At 36.3% G+C, this 19,094-nt stretch overlaps 1 protein-coding gene across 2 annotated transcripts in view; it reads right to left on the bottom strand.

Annotated features, from left to right (window-relative positions):
• Positions 1-19,094, bottom strand: part of RPS6KA5 (ribosomal protein S6 kinase A5) — an 83,149-nt gene that overhangs the window by 30,247 nt on the left and 33,808 nt on the right. Inside the window, exons 2-4 of one of the 2 annotated variants that reach the window (XM_068682961.1) lie at positions 5,749-5,876; positions 4,972-5,055; positions 1,596-1,699 (exon numbers count right to left, since the gene is read on the bottom strand). In XM_068682961.1, the coding sequence (XP_068539062.1) occupies positions 1,596-1,699; positions 4,972-5,055; positions 5,749-5,820 (260 nt within the window). In that variant the 5' untranslated portion in view covers positions 5,821-5,876. The remainder of the gene's footprint in view (positions 1-1,595; positions 1,700-4,971; positions 5,056-5,748; positions 5,877-19,094) is intronic. The other variant, XM_068682960.1, reaches the window with a different exon arrangement.

Below are 19,094 nucleotides of genomic sequence, written 5' to 3'. Positions count from 1 at the left end.
CATAACACCAAGAATGTGAACAAAAAGAGCCTTCAGAGACAGAGGCCTTTAATGTAAGGGAAAACAAAGTATCCACTTAAGTAGCACTCACCATGACAGAGAAGTCCACGGTGCTGTCCAAAAGGTATGATAAAAGAAGTGAACACAATCTCTCATCAGATAGAGTAAAAAAGGTATAAACCATACAGCAACTATTTCTGACAGAACAACTAAACTGTTCATAGGAGACATATTTCATATCAAAACTTTGGTTTAAAACCTAACAGCCTTTGTGACGCACACAGAAATAAACTTTCTACACAAAAATGTCTGAGATTATTTCCCACCCTAGGTAAAAATAAGATAAGGACCTGGATTCATCCAGAACAAGATTGTTTCCTTAAACCTACAAAAACCAAACACTATAGAATTTATGCTTTCAGGGCTGGTGTCTAAGAGAAAGCTGAATTCTCTAGGCCTGCTCTTAGGGAATATAATTTGTGTTTAGAGTAACTCTGCTATCAAGAAAGAAGTTTGTACCAATTTGCCAGTGCTAGTGATTTCATCACCATTGGCAACTACAGATATCTGATGACATTATCTGCAATTCAGGGTTGTATTTTTATTTTTTTATCAGTTTAGAGAGGAAATGAAACTAGAAAGATCCAAGATAGTCATGGAGAGAAGCTGTACAGTATACACAAATGTAGAAACATAGAAACATAGAAAATAGAAACATAGTATGAACACCAACCAGAATAAAAACATACCAAAGGACAACATCAATACCTGGAAAAAAAGGCAGTCAACTTGTCACAATAAAATTTCAGTCAGAAATTAGAGTAATAGCCATCAGAGAGTGGATGCTGGCAGCCTTGCAGTTTCTCATCTTTGAATTTAACCATAAATTATGAGAAAAAAATAAGATATTCAAGAGCAGAGAAGAACCTTTCAAAAGACAATCAAACCCTGAAGAACATGCATCTAAAAAGTTTATATGTAAAACACAAGAATGGTATAGGTTACTTGATTTCCATGTTTCATACTCATTTCTTATAAATATGCAAGTATGTCTAGAAAGGATCACGTTCTTTGTTTCATGTCATATACTAACAAAATAAACATTCCCATTGAAAAAAAAAAAAAAGTGGGAGTAGGGTAAATCCTGGTAATTTAAACTTATACAGTGGAGGGGTCTAGCAAGAAAGACAAAACTCTCTCCAGCTAAATACGTCTCGGTATTTAATTTAGTATTCAGTATCAAGATGTCGAATGTGATAATTCTATTTACGTATAATTTCATGTTTCATTTGACTTCCCTTTCAACAGTAAACATGCAATGGGGTTGGGCAGCAGCAAAGCTGTGGTTCCACTGTAGCTTAAACAAAACAGGTCTTTCGTAAAGGTCAGTTCTATTTTATTAACCTCTGCAGATTACTGAAATAACCTGTCTGCTTTCAGATGTCAATCTGTTACACAGAACCAGGTAATGCATGACATATTACCCTGGTAGCTCTTTCTTCCTAAATTCCATATAAAAATTCTCATAAAATATATATTATAGCAAAGCATCAATTTGTGAGCAAGCCCATGTAACGTGCTGTTTTGAACCTTACCTAGAAATCTCTGCTTGAGAATTCTTCTCTCCATCAACTGTAAATGGTGACGCTCCAGTTAACAGTTCATACATAAGAACACCAACACTCCACCAATCAACAGCCTGTAGAAAAACAATAATTATTTAAGTTATGATACAGCAAAGTAAAATTGTTAATACAAGGAGGAACAAAACAATGCAGCCAGTAAAGAGCTAGCAAAAGGAACAGCCCACCTATTCACAACTGAGGTAAACATGGACAAAACAAAGCTTGAAGGATTGCAGTAATGATTGAAGGTATTTCCTATATTAAATCAGTTACTTTGAAAGCTCTCCACTCGGCTTCTTCAATTAATTTCTCAAGCTTAAGTCTTTCCACTGGCTACTAAAGCTTCACTTGACTTTTTCCCCAGAATTAACTTTGAGTTCTAACATTGGGATATGAAAAGAATTCTGAAACCTACTTGAAATAACGGAGGTTATACATACTTGAGCTAACTAAATCTTGCTATGAAGTATTGGAACCTGAGCTTTCAGGAGCTTGAGAATGAAACTAAGCAACTTTTAAAAAGTACACTTTAGGTCTACAGCTCACAGTTAATAAGGACACCTGAAATGCTGTGGAACTTTATCTTACATTTCATGGCAACACGTTATCTTTGGCTTCCCATATATTAATCATAGAATCACAGAATCATAGAAAGGCCTGGGTTGAAAAGAAACTTAAAGATCATCTAGTTTCAACCCCCTCCTGCTTTGTGCTGGGTTTCCAACCACTAGATCAGGCTGCCCAGAGCCACATCCAGCCTGGGCTTGAATGCCTCCAGGGATGGGGCATCCACAACCTCTCTGGGCAACCCGTTCCAGCGCCTCACCACCCTCTGAGTGAAAAACTTTCTCCTAATATCTAACCTAAATCTCCTGTCTTAGTTTAAAACCATTCCCCCTTGTCATCTTATTAATCTCTCTGACACCTCATAATATTTTATTTATTGTGTTTATTATTTATTTATTATTTTTATTTAAAGTACCAATACGTTAAAAAAAAAGTCTTCAGATAATCCCATAGTCTCTCTGATTTTGTCTGACTATCCCAATACTTGTTTTCAAGGATAGGTAGAGTTACATGGGGACAGAAAACAGAGGTTTTCTAAGAGGGAAGTATTTTTTGAGACAAAATGCTCATATTTACTCCATACTCTCATACCCAATGTTATTTCCGAAAATCTTTTCATTATACAAAAATTGCTTCATATCCATAAAGAATTTTTTCACTCTTTCATAGGAAAAGAAACTACTATGAAAAATAAAGGAAGCAGGTTAGTCATTTAGACAAAATTAATTTAACTACAGGTGTTTGAACTTCTCAATTTTATTTTCATGAAATTTGCATATCCATGAAACTGAAATTATGTTTCACTTGTGCTGACAAAATTAATACATTACAGGAAGAAAACCAGTAAATGATGAAAAAGTTGACTTCCTACTTTAGAGGCTGTGGCTTTTTGTTTTGTTTTGTTTTTCAATATACACAAAATCTGATGTTTGGTCTATTCATCCAAGAATGTGTAAAGGAACTAGTTGAAGAAGTCTCTGTATTGTCAATAACTCTCCTTGCAAATACACAATGATCAGAGAAGGTCCCAGGAGAAGTGTGTGTTTTTCCAAAAGAGTAGGAGGATCTACAGAATCAGAATCAAACTCTAAAAAAAAATCTGGAGCAAGTTTTTAATACAAACAAGATAGCTATCTAGAAGAGATTAAAAGCAAAAACACTGATTTATAAAGAGCATAGCATACTATGGCAATCTCATTTCCTCTTTTTTAAATAAGATCTTGGGTAGCTAGATAAGCAGTAAATACAAAATACACTAAAAACCTTCAAACACCATGCCAAATAACATTGTCAACAGTTAGCCAAGAATTTGTAAGGTAAACAATTACCAGCACATATAACTGAAAAAAACAAACACCTTTATTTAACAGCTGTCGATCATTTGCCATCAATTGTTAGGCTATTTCTTTAAGTGTATTATACAGCTCTGCTCTATACCTCATGAAAATATCAAGTAGAATGAATCAAAGATAACAGCACAGAGATTGCTCTTAAAATCAGCAATAGCAGCAATACTACAGAATCTGTAAGCACTTGAGAAAAAAACAAAACACAATTTAAAGTGACTGCTGCATTTGAGAGATCCTCTGAAATTGGCAAGATTAAACTAAAGGAGAAATACAGAGTGCAGAAAATGGAGATTAGATTCATAAATTTGTAAAATTCCATTTTAATAATGATTAAGTAAGCAGTACTGTGAAAAAATATACAAAGATTATAGTGAAACAAAGGTAGGTGTGAGACAATGACTAAATCAAAAGACAAATCAAAATTTTCCATTTTATGTGTAATAGAAGAATCAGGGAGGTAGTCATTCTACTGTACTTCAAACTGCCAACACTTAGCTGAAATACTGTGTCCACTACAGTGTTTCCTACTTGAAAAAATATTACAGGCAAATTTAGACCAAAACAGAAGCAGAATAAACAGAGAAAGAACCTTCTAAGGCAAAATCAGACTGAGTTCAGTAATCTAGGAAAAGGAGATAGAGGGTAGAGGGTGACATAATATTTTCCAGTGCTTAAAAAGGCTATTCTAAGATGAATCGTCATCAAGTATATTCCAGGACCCCCAACAGAAAAAAAAAAAAACAAACAAACAAAACAACCACGGAGATAATATATTCTCAAAAACTTCTCAGTATAGTAACCAATCAAAATAATTTATCTAGGAATACTGTAGAATTTTTTCAGTGGAATAGAGTTGCGACATTTTTATTTGTTTGTTTTGAGTTCCATCTGTGAATAACGGTCATCTTAATTGTTGCCATCAGTTACTGACATTAATTCATATAAAAAAATTAGTCTCAAGATAAGTGGAATTATTTTTTGACAATCTGAGAATATTTCCCAAACTTACGTTAATAATCCACTCAAGACTTCAAATAAGATAATTGACTAACCTGATGTATAATTGTAAAAATATATCAGAATTAGTCACAAAACAGTTGTTTTTCCACTCCAAACTAAACAGTTTTTAAATAATAGTAAGTATGAGCTAATTTTTTTTGTCCTACTGCACATTTAGAACAAGAGTCAAATAGAACACAAGCGAGCCTCAACAGCTTTAGAAATATGCCTTGTACTTTGGTTAAAAACTAACTTCAAACTGAAAATAAATTATGCCAATGTTTTTTAATATAGGCAATAATCTATTTTAGGGCAACATGAAATAAGGCACGTTTAAGTAAGACACTATTGCATTCTACAAAAAAACTCAAACTGAACAACAGTGATGCCCAGAGAATTAACATTTTCTCAATAATAAACTTAGAACATACCTTATCATGTCCTGTATCTCCTCCCCTTACAATATCTGGAGCCATGTATTCTATTGTTCCACAGAAGGAATACGCTCTCTCATTCTAGCAAAAAAAAGAAAACAAAATTCATATCAAATGATTATATTGTCCTAATTATATGGGACATATCTGGCTAACAGTTCCAAGATGCTGCCAGCAAATCTTCTCCAAATAGAACTGCTAGCTAAATCATACTCCAATCATATGCAGAGATGTATCACACAACACTACAAACTATTTATAGTTTTCTACAAAAAAAATAAGATGTCATAAGCTTGTGTGGTAGTCTAACATGAGCACACAAAAATTAATGTATTGATATTTAAAAACATTCCTATTAGTCTAAATGAGCTATACATTTCAGAACCACACATCATTCCTCAAGGCAATACAGACACATTCTGAAGGCTGCAATATCAATACTCTAAACAAATGAAATGCTTAAGTTAAAAAGAGTGATTCATTGTAAGATGTATGACTTGACTAAATTAGATAAAAGATCCTTTGGGTTCTCCATATTTAGGAATTTATTACGACCTCTAGAAAAGTAATTCCCTTTCACAAAACGCACATAAAAACCCAATGTTCTCTCAAGAAGAGACTTGGAGAGAGACAAGAGAGAGAAAGAGAAAAGCAAACAGACAGACAGAGTTGTAAATTTAAGTTTATTCTATATACTGAAGTTATTGTTTTGATTATGTTCAAAACTAAGCTGCTTTCACAGGCATGTATAATTGTTCCCTGAGAGCGATTTACCTTTGAGGTCAACATGAGGTCATGCTGGACCTTGCTAATGACGAAAGCACATGTGTTTGGGCCATGCAACATTGTTCCTCCCTTATCCTTCAAGCTTCTAGCATTTGGGGGAGAGATCCTGACAGGTCCTTTAAAGAAGAGTGTTCAAAAAAGCAAATATTTCAAAAGTCAGGTTTTACATTCGTAGATGCAGATTTGGAGTTTAAAACAGGTGCTACATAAAAGATTGTACTGCACTAATGAGAGGAAGCTCCTAAAATCAGAAATAGTGCTCAGTGCTACCATGAGGCAGAAAAAAATAAACAGTCCAACAGCATATTCATAAACTGTACTTATTAAAATACATACACTGTGACTGTTTTTTTTTTTTTGGGGGGGGGGGTTGGGCTTTTTATTTTTTGTAAAATTCTGGGTTTAAAATAGTTCTGAGCCTCATTTGGTTCAAATATTAACTTGAAATATCAACTTCTGAGACAAAGCCATAAAATAATACACTTTTCATGTTACCACTTTCTTTTGACACAACTACTGTTTCTCTTTTATTGTCTTTTCCAGTACCTGTTATCCAAAGAAAAATAGTGTGATAAAAAGCAAAAACAAAATGAAAAAGTCAGAAATTCCTAGCCCTCCATCTGGGTGTTAGCCAACCTGAAGTACTATCTCTCCGTTCGCTCTTCCTTCAGCTGGGGCAGGAAGGAAGGAGGGAAGAAGGGGAGGAAGGAAAAGGAAGGGGAGTGAAAAACACAAACTGAAACCTTCCTTCACCTTCTGTCTGCCCAAAGTACCCTTGCAAAAGACAATGCAGCCAAGCTGAGATTTAGGAAAACAATTTATAATGTTGATACATCAAAAAAAAAAAAAAAAAAAAAAAAGGGAAAAAGGGAGGAGGGGGGATGAAAACTGTATCATTTAGCTAGCTGCAAATTCAGTGAGTTATCTTCAAAATTATGTTTCTTTATCTCTAAGGTGTGTTGTAAAACTAGGCTTCAAGGTACTAGAATGACGAGAAAGAGACTGGGGATTTAGATACGAGCATATACCGTGGTACAGCAGCCCCCTTATGATCTCAAGTATCCAGCACGGGAATATACTTGTGCTGGTGGGAGGGCCCAGTGAAAACATTTCAAAAGATACAAAATTATGACCAATAGATTTTTAAGGAACTATCAAAAAAGTGTGTATATATATATATATATACACACACACACATGTATGTATATATATATATCAAGGTTATTCTGACTTTCAATTATATTTAGCTTTTCTCTAGAACATCAAAAATAAAAACAATAATTCACTTTCTACCATTCACCAAACTTTACCTTTTAATGAGAGACTGAATTTTGAAAACGGCATTTAAAATTATTCTTTCTTCCTTAAGTTCATGCCTGAGATATTTTTTGTCCCTTGCAAAAAAAAATCTTTGAAACTCCCAAGATAATTGTGAAGGCTTAAAAAATTGACACTGTATCTTGTAAAATATTTTTCTGTAATTAAATTTCAATACCAAAAGAAAGTCATACTGTAAGGGACAAATGGTTCTCTGTAGATCGAACACTCCAGGATACATTTGTAATGAGCTTTATAAAAACTCCATCTTCTACTCCACATAGCTAAGTACTTGTATCCTTTAGCTCTTGCTTCCTTTTCAGCTTAAAAGCAATCTACTGCTGAAATTCAAGGCTGAATAAAGCCAAGAAGAGGAAAGCAGATGATTATCATAAGCAGAGTTCTTAGCAAGAAATTAAGTAGTAAATTGTAACTCAACATTAGGTAGGAAAATAAGAGGGACCCACTGAGCATTTTATTCAAAATCAACACTGATTTGCCATTAAGTACACCAACTTTTATTCCAGAAGCCCTGATGGAACCAGCTGCTGACTGTTACAGGGAGACAAAACAAACTGCTATCAACTATTTAGAGTTTCTTAGTTAACTACACTTCAGCACTCCCCAAAACATTAATAAATAAATAAGTAAAAGAGTGGACGCTTCTTTGTTAGACACTTTTCCGGGTATGGTGTGTTTTGTTAGATTACAAGTCATACCAACTACCTGTAGCTGTTACATACAGAACACTATTTTTACAGTATTAAGTTTCACTAGGATTACTTATGTAAATTTGTCATTGTTAAACATAGGGAGTCACTAGTAGCCTTTAGTGGTATGCATTACATTTGGGTTTAAAGACATGTTAAAATAATGTTACCTCCAACCACAGTTTCCTTTTTTTTTTTTTTTTTCCTAGTTCTGGGCTCCCCATTTCAAGTGAGAGATGGACACACTGGAGAGAGTCCAGTGAAAAAGGACCATTCAAACAGCTGAGAGACTGGAGCACCTCTCCTGTGAGGAGAGGCTGAGGGAGCTAGGGACTGCTAGGCCTGGAGAAGAGGCGGTGCAGAGGGATCTCCTCACTATGCACAAACACCTGAGGGGAGGCTGCAAAGATGGAGGCAGGCTCTGTTTGGGAGTCCCCAGAACAGGACAGGAGGCTCTGTCTGAACAGAAGGGAAAACTCTTACTGTGTGAGTGAACACTGGAACAGGTTGCCCAGAGAGGCAGTGGAGTCTCCTTCTTTGTAGATATCCAAAACCTGGACATGGTCCCAGGCAGGTGGCTCTAAGCAACCCTGCATGAGCAGGGGCCTGACCTCCAGAGGTCCCTTCCAACCTCAACCACTGCGATCTGTGACAAAAAATCACTCTATAATGTATTTCACCAGTCACTTGTGAAATCACATTTTACTCACAAATCAAATATGCAGTCTCATTTGTTTTTATTTTTTTAAAGCACAACCAAATCGTATTTTGTATTGCTCTCCTCCACAAATTTACAGTTCATGCAAATTTATAACATGAATTGAAACTCCAGTATCTGCCTTTCATCTCACAACACAGAACTGTTAGTAAGACTAGAAAGAAAATTATTGAATAACTGAATTTGGATTCTGCATATGAATTCTCACTGAACAGGAATATCTTGCAAATACTTGAGCTTAAGGATTTTTTGCATGAGGCAGAATGCACTTTTTCCTCACACAGCATGCGTGCCTTAAGCACTGTGGTTCCTTCGTCTGAGCTGCAGAACATCACGCAATTAGACACTAGAGGAAGTAAAGGGAAGTGTGGCTAACCCACCTCTAAAACTCAATATGACAATATTGACCTTGTCATTGAAAGAACATCATTATGCTTGCTCCCAGTCAGCAGTGCTTCCATCCTCACAGATAATTTGGAGGTGGCCTTCAGTCTTCTGGCACACACCCTCTGTCTTTTATTTGGTTTTGTGTTTTTTTTTTTCTTCACCAAGTTCAACATCATTCTGAATTCTTGTATAACAGGATTAGTTTTTAGTAAAGGTATATGAAGTGGCTACTTCAAACAGTTGAGCTGCTTAAGAGCCCACTAATTTTTTGTGAAGCCATTGACACAAAGTGAATTTTGCTAGTTGTTGGTCACTGAACATAGATAGGGTCACGTGGATAAGCAGGCAGTTCACTGTTTAATTTAGCAGATGTATGGTTTAACAAAGACAGGTTACATCCCCCACTAATTCTTTGAGATGAGCTAAGCACAGACTTTGTGCATGTGCCTACGCGTACCTTCCAAACGTTCCTAATAAATGCTCTAGTATGACACGTGGGGTAGATCTCTGACTTTTCCTACTCCATATGTGGAGAGAGTAGATCTCTAACTTTTCCCACTCCCCATACAGCAATATGAAAAAGGTAGGGCACAGCCCTCCATCTGAGTTCCTTGCAATCATTCTGCCTGATCCAAGTGTCCTAGTAAAACACAACTACTTTAACTAGTCAAGGTACTCTTAATACCAAACATGTATCATCTCTGCAGCCTTTCCTCTGGAATACCTGTTTCTATATCTCATTTTTCTTTTCTTTCATCAAATAAAAGGAGCATATTTAACTTCAAACCCGGAAATGTTGATAGCACCTAGCCACTGAATGGCTTTAGAACAATTAGACTGTGACTGTCCACAATGGAGAAATGCAATGTAGATTATTATTTGCCCTGGAAAACAACCATTTTGACAAAGAAAAAAACCTCAGAGCAGCATCTTCCTTGCTGAGAGTATGTATGGTAGGTAGACCACAAATTATACAGTTTCCAGAGATCAAAAAATCTAGCTCCAGAATTCAATTGAAAGTGCTGACAGAAGAATGGAAACTTTGCACCATCATGCTCTTGATGATCTTGCGGTATCATCACTTGGCCCTGCTTTATAATCAAGGAATGCTACGCAGGCATTCAAAGCTATCTAAAGCTCCAGAAAGAACATGTATAAACATTTATACTTTCAGAAAGAGGACTTAAGCCTCCAGAGATCTCTAATAAGCTTCAAAGCAAACCACAGGAATTAAATGAGATTTCAGGTGAGCCAAGGAATCAAGAATATACAACACGCCTGTAAAAGACTCACTTCTGCTGGTCCAAATTGCCAGTTGACAGCTAACGTTTTAGTTAAAGAGCTATTCCTTTATGTCTAGTTGGGTGTTAGCTTCCAGTGCCATAAAAAAACCTCAGAGCCCAGATGTCCTGAAAACATCTTATTTGATGCCCTAACACATCCAAAAGGGCATGGGAAATGGGCAAAGAAAAGGCAGAGACAACAGCCAGGACAGGTATTTCCAAACACCAGGGGAATGAAGGCCTGCATTATTTCACCACGTGCACCTGAAGATCTGCATCTGGGAAACAAGCTGCTGCAATACTTGGCTGAAGAGAGCTACAGATAGAAGGGCACACGTTGGCTGGCTGAGTGTCAGGGCCAAAACACTATTGGTCAAGAAAAAACGTCATCTTGGAGTGGAGGACAAGATCCCAAGGAGCTCATACACAGAACTGTAACTCCTTCAATAAGCAGTGAATCTCATTAGTTCAGGGACTAAGAAAAATAAAGTTAAATCACACCCTTTGGAAACTGAGATCTGCATAACTGCAAAGTGCATCTTGTGACTTTCATGCTTATTCATAGCATGGCAGACAGGGCATTCAAGTCAGCCTGAATAAAAATAGAGAGAGAACAGTTTTTGGAACTCAAACAGGCTCCAAAGCAAAAGAAGAAAACCCACATTGAAAGGTTGAAGGCCCAAAGGCTGATGTGCTGAGTACCTCCTGAGTCAACGGTGTCATCAACATGTTGGTGTTAAGCATTAAAGAAAATTAGATTTCAATTTGGACTTCTCCAGGTAGCCAGGTGACACATCAATAGAAACACGCAATCTATATGAAGTTCAGCCACATGAGCAGTTGCCAAATTTGCTGTATGTACAAGGGACAGACTGAGCTAACTGGAGCAAGCCATTTGCTTGTTGGAAAAACAGGAACAAAAAGAAAAACAAAGGGAAAGATCAAAGCCTTAAACACACCTGAGATTTTGTTTCAGAGGCTTTCAGAAAAGAACAAACACCAAAGCAAAGCACCCAAACAAAAACATAAAAGAAATCTGAAGAGGTGTGAGTGTTGGAATAAGGAAGCTGCATAAAGCTTGCTAACAGAACACTTATGAAAGTAAAAACAAAATAAACAAACAAACAAACAAAGAACAAAAAAAAAACACATCTACAAAGAATGATCAGGAACTGAATCTGGAGTATCTAACTCAAAATATTGAGGCATGTTCCAAGTATGCTGTTCTACACATGTGCACTGAACTTAAGAAGAATATCTGCTACCCAAATACTGCTTTGGAAAAAATGCTTCAGAACCTGTTTGTTATTTTGTCTCCAAAGCGTGAACGCGTGTATGGAAAGCCCTCAAGTGTCTTAATACAGTCATTCTGTCATTTGAAGACATTATTTAACATTCAAATATATTGCCTTTCAAGTACTTCTTCAACTTGAAGAATTACATTCAAACAACACACACCACCGCAGACACTCGGATCCTACAGTCCTATGGCTTATTTTATTCACAACAGCCTTTGTGCAAACATATTTTAGCCAAAGGATTAGCCAAGTATTCAGTGAAGCCATTCTTTTCAGCATTCACAATTAAGACCCACTTCTCCAACTGCATGAAAGGTCACCTTTGAAAAAGAACAGATTGCTTCTGTTCTCCAACCATTTAATGCGCAAATACTTTGTTCTTTACCAAGCTGGACTACTACCCTGAACGTCAGAGGTGACACATTTTGAAGCCACACTGCTATCACACTCCTTTGAGCTATGAAATTTGACTCCTTAAAAGCATTTTCCAAGTTTTTGTTGTTGTTTTGTTGCTTTTTTGTTTGTTTTTAAACAATGCTAGTCTTCACCAAATGTTACTGCATGTATTTTCTAACAGGAACTCCTTGCTAATAAAAACTACACAAGCATAGAGTCAAAAGACTTTGTTAAACCCTAGAATATCTAATATCTTCTGTAAGTTGTTTGTAAAGGTAAAGGGCACTTCTCCATTACTAAATTGTTTGGATTTTAATTTCCTTTGATTCTGAATTTAAAATGAAACATTCCTGGAGTGCAACTCAATAGCTTAAGAATTACTGTTTTTTTGTTGTTGTTTAATACAGAATAGACAGAAACAAACAAACAAACAAAAAAAAAGACAAACAAAACTTGGAAACAGTAAGTGCTGTTGGTCCAGAGAAAAAGAAAACCTCAAGAGTCAAAATGCAGCCTTTAATTACATATATTCTACCTGTCAGCAAACACTTGTATGTAGTTGTAGGCTAAAATCTGAAACTGCATCTTCCTTAAATAATGGGGGTGTTTGTTTTTTTCTTCATTTTGTATATGTAAACATATAACTGGTCTCAAACCAAAAGGGTTTTGTGCACTTCGCCCTCACCAACAGGCTTGCAAGTAAAGCATAAAAGAAGCTTTACATTTTGACTGGGGAAGTGATAGCAGTTTCCTCAAGATCTGGCAAAACAAGCTACCCTTGAGGTGGTATTGGGTAATAACTTAAAGCCAAACCCTTGATAAATTTCATGTAGATTGTCCATATTATATATAATTAAAATACTGAATTTAGAGAAAAATTTCAAGTCTTTATTAAAAATGATTGTTAAGAAAGGAAAAGGCAATTTTCAGAGCTGATTGAAAAAGTATAAAAAACAAGTAACAAATTTCACAAAAAAGCCATCTGTTTTTAAAGAAAGGCAAGTATTTGGCATGCAATGCCATGGGTTTTGTACCATTTTTGTAAGTGAAATCTGCAGCGGAGTAGCACGTAGTTACACAGAGCAGGAAGATACAATGGAACAGAAGGGAAGAACCAGGTAAGCCCGACCAAAGCTGGCTGAAGGCATTCCAAGCTGCTCTCAGGACTGAGTCTTCACATATTCATTTACAAAATTCTCCAATCTAGACAAGAACTATTCGTTGGTTCATCATATTTTTGTAATGGAGAAGTAATAGAATTATTATGCATGTTTTGGCCATTTTTTCCAGATTTCAGCAACATTCCAATGGGATTCCTATGCTTGTCTAAGCTTGTTAGCTGGCAAACTAAAACGCTTTGTTCGTTTCATCAGACTCCACCATTAGAAAGGTTTCAAAATGTTATGACCCAGCAAGACAAGAGGAATTCTTATTGCTCTTTGAGCCACTCTGAAATTGCATGGCAAGTTTTAACAAGGCTGTTAAACCTAATATAGATACAGTCCTTCTACTTAACATTAAAGGTCAATCCCTGTATTGCATGGGCAGTAACATTTCTCATACCAACTTCTAGATAAGGAATATAGATGAAAAAATCAAGTAGATTAAAGTCATAGTTTAGCTAAAACTCTTCATGTCTTCGGTCTTCTCTTTAAACAATCACCTAGCAGATTATAGCTCACATGAATGTGCACACACCATAAATCATACAAGCAACTGTTTCAAACTTCCATAGAATACTCAGGGCTGCAGATAAGTAAAATCCACCAATGTTTCATGAAAATGTCTCTTGCCTACAATAAATTGGAAGCAGTCTGCATGTAATATACAAAAGATATAAAGTTGCAATCCAACTTCTTGGAATTAGTCGAGTTTTGACCAAAACAAAGACCTTGCTCTGACTTGTATCTAGTGAATAAACATTCTAGCAAATACAAACTTGTAAACTTGTTATGAATAAATATTTACAACCCAAGTGTTCTCTGATGGTGGGTAACTTCTTTTATATTACCAGGAGCATGGCATGTGGTCATTTTTTGGAGATGAGAACAACAAAGAAATGTCTCTGCACAGGAATAAGGTGCACATGTGGGGAAGGGTCCACACGGAATAGAAATTAATGTCAGACATTAAAAATTCTTTGACACCATAGTACTTTTACTCTTGCTTAACCCCCCCAAAAAAACCCACCTGCAGTGATTACATACTCTCAAGAAATTCAGCAGAGATGTTTCTTAGGTACATTCAACCATCTCTAATAAAGGAAGCCAAAGCCAGCTGATCCCTCCTGCAGTGAGACTGGAGCATGGCATGTATTGCTTTCTGTGCCAGGCAGTATTTCCTGGATGTACAGAACTGTACAAAAATCTTCAGGTACACAGAAGGCTTCATATGTCTTTAACATATAAGAAAGGGGACTTAATACAGCAGATTCTTCACAAAGAACAGGCTTTTCTTGGCATTTCTGATGTTTGCAGAAAGGCTGCTGTGAATCATACTGGATATTGTCCCAGACTATAAGGTTATACTGGACAAACCCAGAACTGCTTTTACAGTTCCTCAAACAACTATTTCCTTTTGTGGTACGATTATCAATAAATAGATCTTTCTATTTATTGACAAGAGAATCCATGTGAAATAAAGGCAGTCAGCCCAACCAAAATGCCTACAATGCATTGTGTCATTCTGTTTTGAAGGTAGCCTGATGCAACTAACATCTGACTGATGTTTTCATTAAAGCTTTAGTGACAAATTTTGCTTCGAAGAGGAACCCTGTCCCACAAGATATTAAGCATCTAACTTTATATTATTAGAATATTTAACAGCTCTTGGCACTCAAATTTAAGTTGCACCTGCAGAAGTCCCACCATTCTTCGGGCAAATAACCTGCAACTGACACCTGACTAGGACTGGGACAGAATCAGCACTTCACCTGGTGATGACCAAGTAAACCCAAATAAAACTTGCAAGTTACACTTCTGCAGAACATCTCACTGAAGATGGTAAGACAGAAAAGCAAACCCCAATTCTGAATTAGAAATGGCAACAAGAAGTAATACTAGAAACATACTAAAGTCAGTGAGACCTCTAGAAGAATAATGGTTAGTGTTTCTGTGAGATTCCTACAGTCTCCTAGCGTGCATATTTATCATTATAAATACAACGGGAATAGCTTCAGCCACAATAGTAGGGACAATGATCCTTCCTTTCATTTTATAATTTTACCAGTTTCTTAGCTAACAAGGAAAACCATTTTAAACAATATAAAGTCTTTTCTAATTTCATTTTATTCAATGCATATTTTGAAATTAACAGAAGCATCATTCATTCTAGTATTTTTATAAGGCCAATAAAGAAAAACAAAATAACTGGTTAGGAAATATGCAAATTCAGACAGGAAAGGCTAGAAAAGACATATTACACCACTGTATTCAGGAGTAAGAGAGTCAAACTTAACTAAGGGCAAGAGTTAAGTTAACCACAAATAGTTTCACATGCTATCAACTGAAACCATGTTCCTGTCCCTTCAAGAGCAACTTATAAACAATTTATTAGAATATTATGAAATGCCTAAAGTGGTATAGCATTTCTAGGCATGAACAGATGTTGGTGTTTGTACTGCTCTACAGAAACCCCACTGTAGTTCTTCATTTATCTAGAACCCTTACCTTGGGAAACGTGCTGGAATAAAACTCTGTACTTTAACTGCTTATACATCTAAATAAATATTAAATCCAAAGTCAAAATTAACTCTGTTAAAGTTCCTTTAACAAAGGAAGATGGAATTTCTAAGTTGCTCTCTGGGCTCTATCAGTAGTGTAGCAAATAATATCAATTAGAAATTAAAAAATAAAAAGTAGAATATATGGGAAAGCACCATTATTATTTGTATTTTATGTAACAGAGTTCTGAAAGCCAGTAACTTAAGTTCTTATGCCAAGAAGCACAAACAATGAAAGCTTCCCTAGGATAACTGTGTTCAAGACCCTTGGCATATCAACCCTGCATATCACACCCCCTGGGGTTAAGCCACCTGTGTTCAAGACCAACTCCAACTCAGTCCCACTGATTGTGTGTGGAACCTGCTCGGGGACCTCCTCCACCTTACCTTCACTGGAGCTGAAACTCACAACCTCAGTCTTGACCTCTGAATGAGCTACACTGCAGGTATGCCTGTACTTGGCTGTGTACCTCACTGATCCTGACCTGCCTTCAAATCCTGACTTGACCTCAGGCCTTCCTCCTCACTATAAGCTTGCCTGAGAACTGCTGCACTGTTACCCAAGCCTGGTTACTGCCAATAGACCTGCTCTGATCTTGTTTGGGAACTGTGGGATTGTGCCCTTGGTCAGCTAGCATACTGCATCCCCAGCTCACACTACTGCAGGGAGCAGCCTCCCCATCCTGCTACTCCCTGAATAGCTAGGCAAGAACCACAGGTCCTCAAGAAATAGCCTGTAAGACTGAAAAACTTGAGTGTTGAGCAGTATCATACAGAGCATCCCATGGATCAGCTATCAGCAAACTGTTCTATCAGCCATAAGCTACTAGTTTGGTGAGCCATTAGAGTTCCCTTAGTAAGTTTAATGAGAAAAACATATGGTAAATAAAAGAATACTGCCTTAAATAGAGATTTACTTGCACTGCCATAGAGTCCACATAAAATTCCATGCAGAAACAGGGTTTGCACCTTCAGGGAGTCTTAGAGGCCATCCTATCTGAAAGTGATTTTACTGTTATTTACCTCAAAAATAAGAAATGCACCAAAAAAAAGAAAATGTTTCCATAGAAATCAGTTCTGTAGCATTATTCTTTGCCATCATTTTAATTATCCAGAAGAACAAACAATTACAGGATCAATTTAGGAAGGTATATGAAAATTGACATAAAAGCCTTCTTTTGGCTTAAGACATGACGCAGATTTAAAATGAAAGTTGACAATCTTGTTTGAAAATCTTATTCCAATAAAATAAGTGCCAGGCTGTGTTTTGTTTGTTTTTAAAAATTCTTTTGAGAGCCTTTTTGGTCACAATATCCAGACATAACACTGGGGAATTAAGCTGTCCATATCAGAAAGTACAGCTTCACCCAATAGCTCTCTCAGGTATAGATGGTTGCTTCTGTAGCCATACCTTCTATTCAGGAACAAAAGTATGATCTCTGTAGAAGACAGAGGAAGAACAAAGATTGGATAAATGTTTAGTGGTATGCTAGACTACCCTACTTACTGCATTTGACAAATTCGTAATGAAGTAAAGGCATAGACTAGACCAAGAACAGTTGCAATACTACAGATCAAAGGTCCACTAGTTTGAAATGTCATCCCAAGAAGAATTAAATAAAATCATCTGGAAATTAATAAAAAAAATAATACTATCCTGGGGACTGTTCCTACTTGAAGGAGCCATCTAAGTCAAAAGTACCATGTAGGATATTATATCTAATGCCACAGAGCTAGACAAACTAATGACTGCTTCCAAAACAGGCAGAAGCAGACTAATGACTATTTCAAGTAAGAGTGAAATTTGCCTGCCAGCAGCTGCCATCAGAACATGCACTAATAAAAGAGAGAGCAAGACCAGCTAACCCTATCAGTGAAGGTACTGCATGCCAGCTAAGAAACGCATGACCTCTATAGTTGTAGCCCCAACATGTAATACTGTGTAAAATTAAGCCCTCATCTAATGTAAAATGGAGACTCAAGGAAACTTACACAGGTTTAGGAAATGGCTATGTCTGCTTCTGCAGTGCAATGCACTTGTAATTCTGCAAGGAATTATTTAAACCAGTTACTAATGATGGATTTATAAAGCAAATAACATAGAGAAAAGAAAACAAGAACCTCTCTTCTTAAGCAAAAGAAGTTCAGAAACAGTATATTATTGCGTGGGAGGAATGCAAGTACATACCACTTTCATCCCTGATGGACATTTTGTATTGGGTTCTCAAAATTCCAGTTTTTGGAAGACTTGTTTTCTAAAACATCATCTTTTGAGAAGAGAAAGTAAGAGTACCAAAAGAAAGAAGAACAGAATAAAAAGCAAAACCTGAAAAAACACCCTCTTGCTTCAAATAGAGGCAAAATTAAAAGGTATGAAAGAGCATTCATTCTGCAAGGAATTCTAGCCACCACTGTAAAGCCTTCAAAAATGTATTAAAAAAAAAGAATAAAAAAATGCATAGAAGATGCCCAATACATACTTATGAAATCAGAGAGCACTGAATATAAAAGGAGGAACAGGCAATTTCACTCAAATGCAACGCATCTGACTCTAAAATCATTTTCACATAGCCATGAAACTCTGGTCGTGCAAGTTTACCATACATGGTTGCCCAAGTTTCATCAAGGTTAAGTATTTGCAATCATTCAAGAGATTAAAAATTTATGAGGAAAAAGTCAGTGAGGTTGGTGGTTTTGCATTCCAAATGCAATTTTTTTTGTCCTGGAAAAGAGAAACATTTTTTTCCAAAGTTGACTATAAACACGTTATTGTAAGATCTGATAGAAGATGCCAGACTATTTAACACACAGGTCAGTATTTCTCCCCAAAACATCATTTTTGAGTGGCATATTTAAATAACTAAATGGCAGACTAGTGCAGTAATTGTAAGAAATCATGATCTGTCTTAAAAAAACTCTTAATGGCACTGAGATTTTGGCATCAAAATCTGGGCAGAATATGTTCTATGCTCCAGTCTTCTGCTTTACTTTTCCATGCTGCAAGACCAAGATTATCTTTATAAACACTGAAAAAGGGATACAGCTTGGGCTAAGGCACAGTCACCTGATCATTGATGACCTCGTTCTGCAATGAAATGAGACCTGCCCTGCAGTTATGTGATTTCAGAATGTTTGGTGATTTTATGATTCTTAATATTCAGTTTCAGGATACTTGAAACACTAACAGAAGTACACCAACTAAAGCCAAAAATCTTTCCTAACATTGTTTCATATCTTTTTCTAAAACAAGGGTAATAATCAGTAATTGCCCAGATAGGATCTATAACCTATGTTAACTACTGTGGATTAACTACACTACTCAGTTTGCTTTTTCATAGTTTTTCCGCTTTCCAGAAGTGTAATCTACAGTTTAAAGCAGTGCTACATTTACATTGGTGAGCAACTCTTTAACCAAAACACAAATACAGGAAGTCACCAGCAGTACAGATTACTCTAACTTATCTTTGCAAGAGAATGCTCATCGTTCAGAGCATGCACTATCAA

This window comes from Anas acuta, chromosome 5, assembly GCF_963932015.1.
Source record: "Anas acuta chromosome 5, bAnaAcu1.1, whole genome shotgun sequence".
Classification (NCBI taxonomy): Eukaryota; Metazoa; Chordata; class Aves; order Anseriformes; family Anatidae; genus Anas; species Anas acuta.
This window is presented reverse-complemented; position numbering and strand designations above follow the sequence as displayed.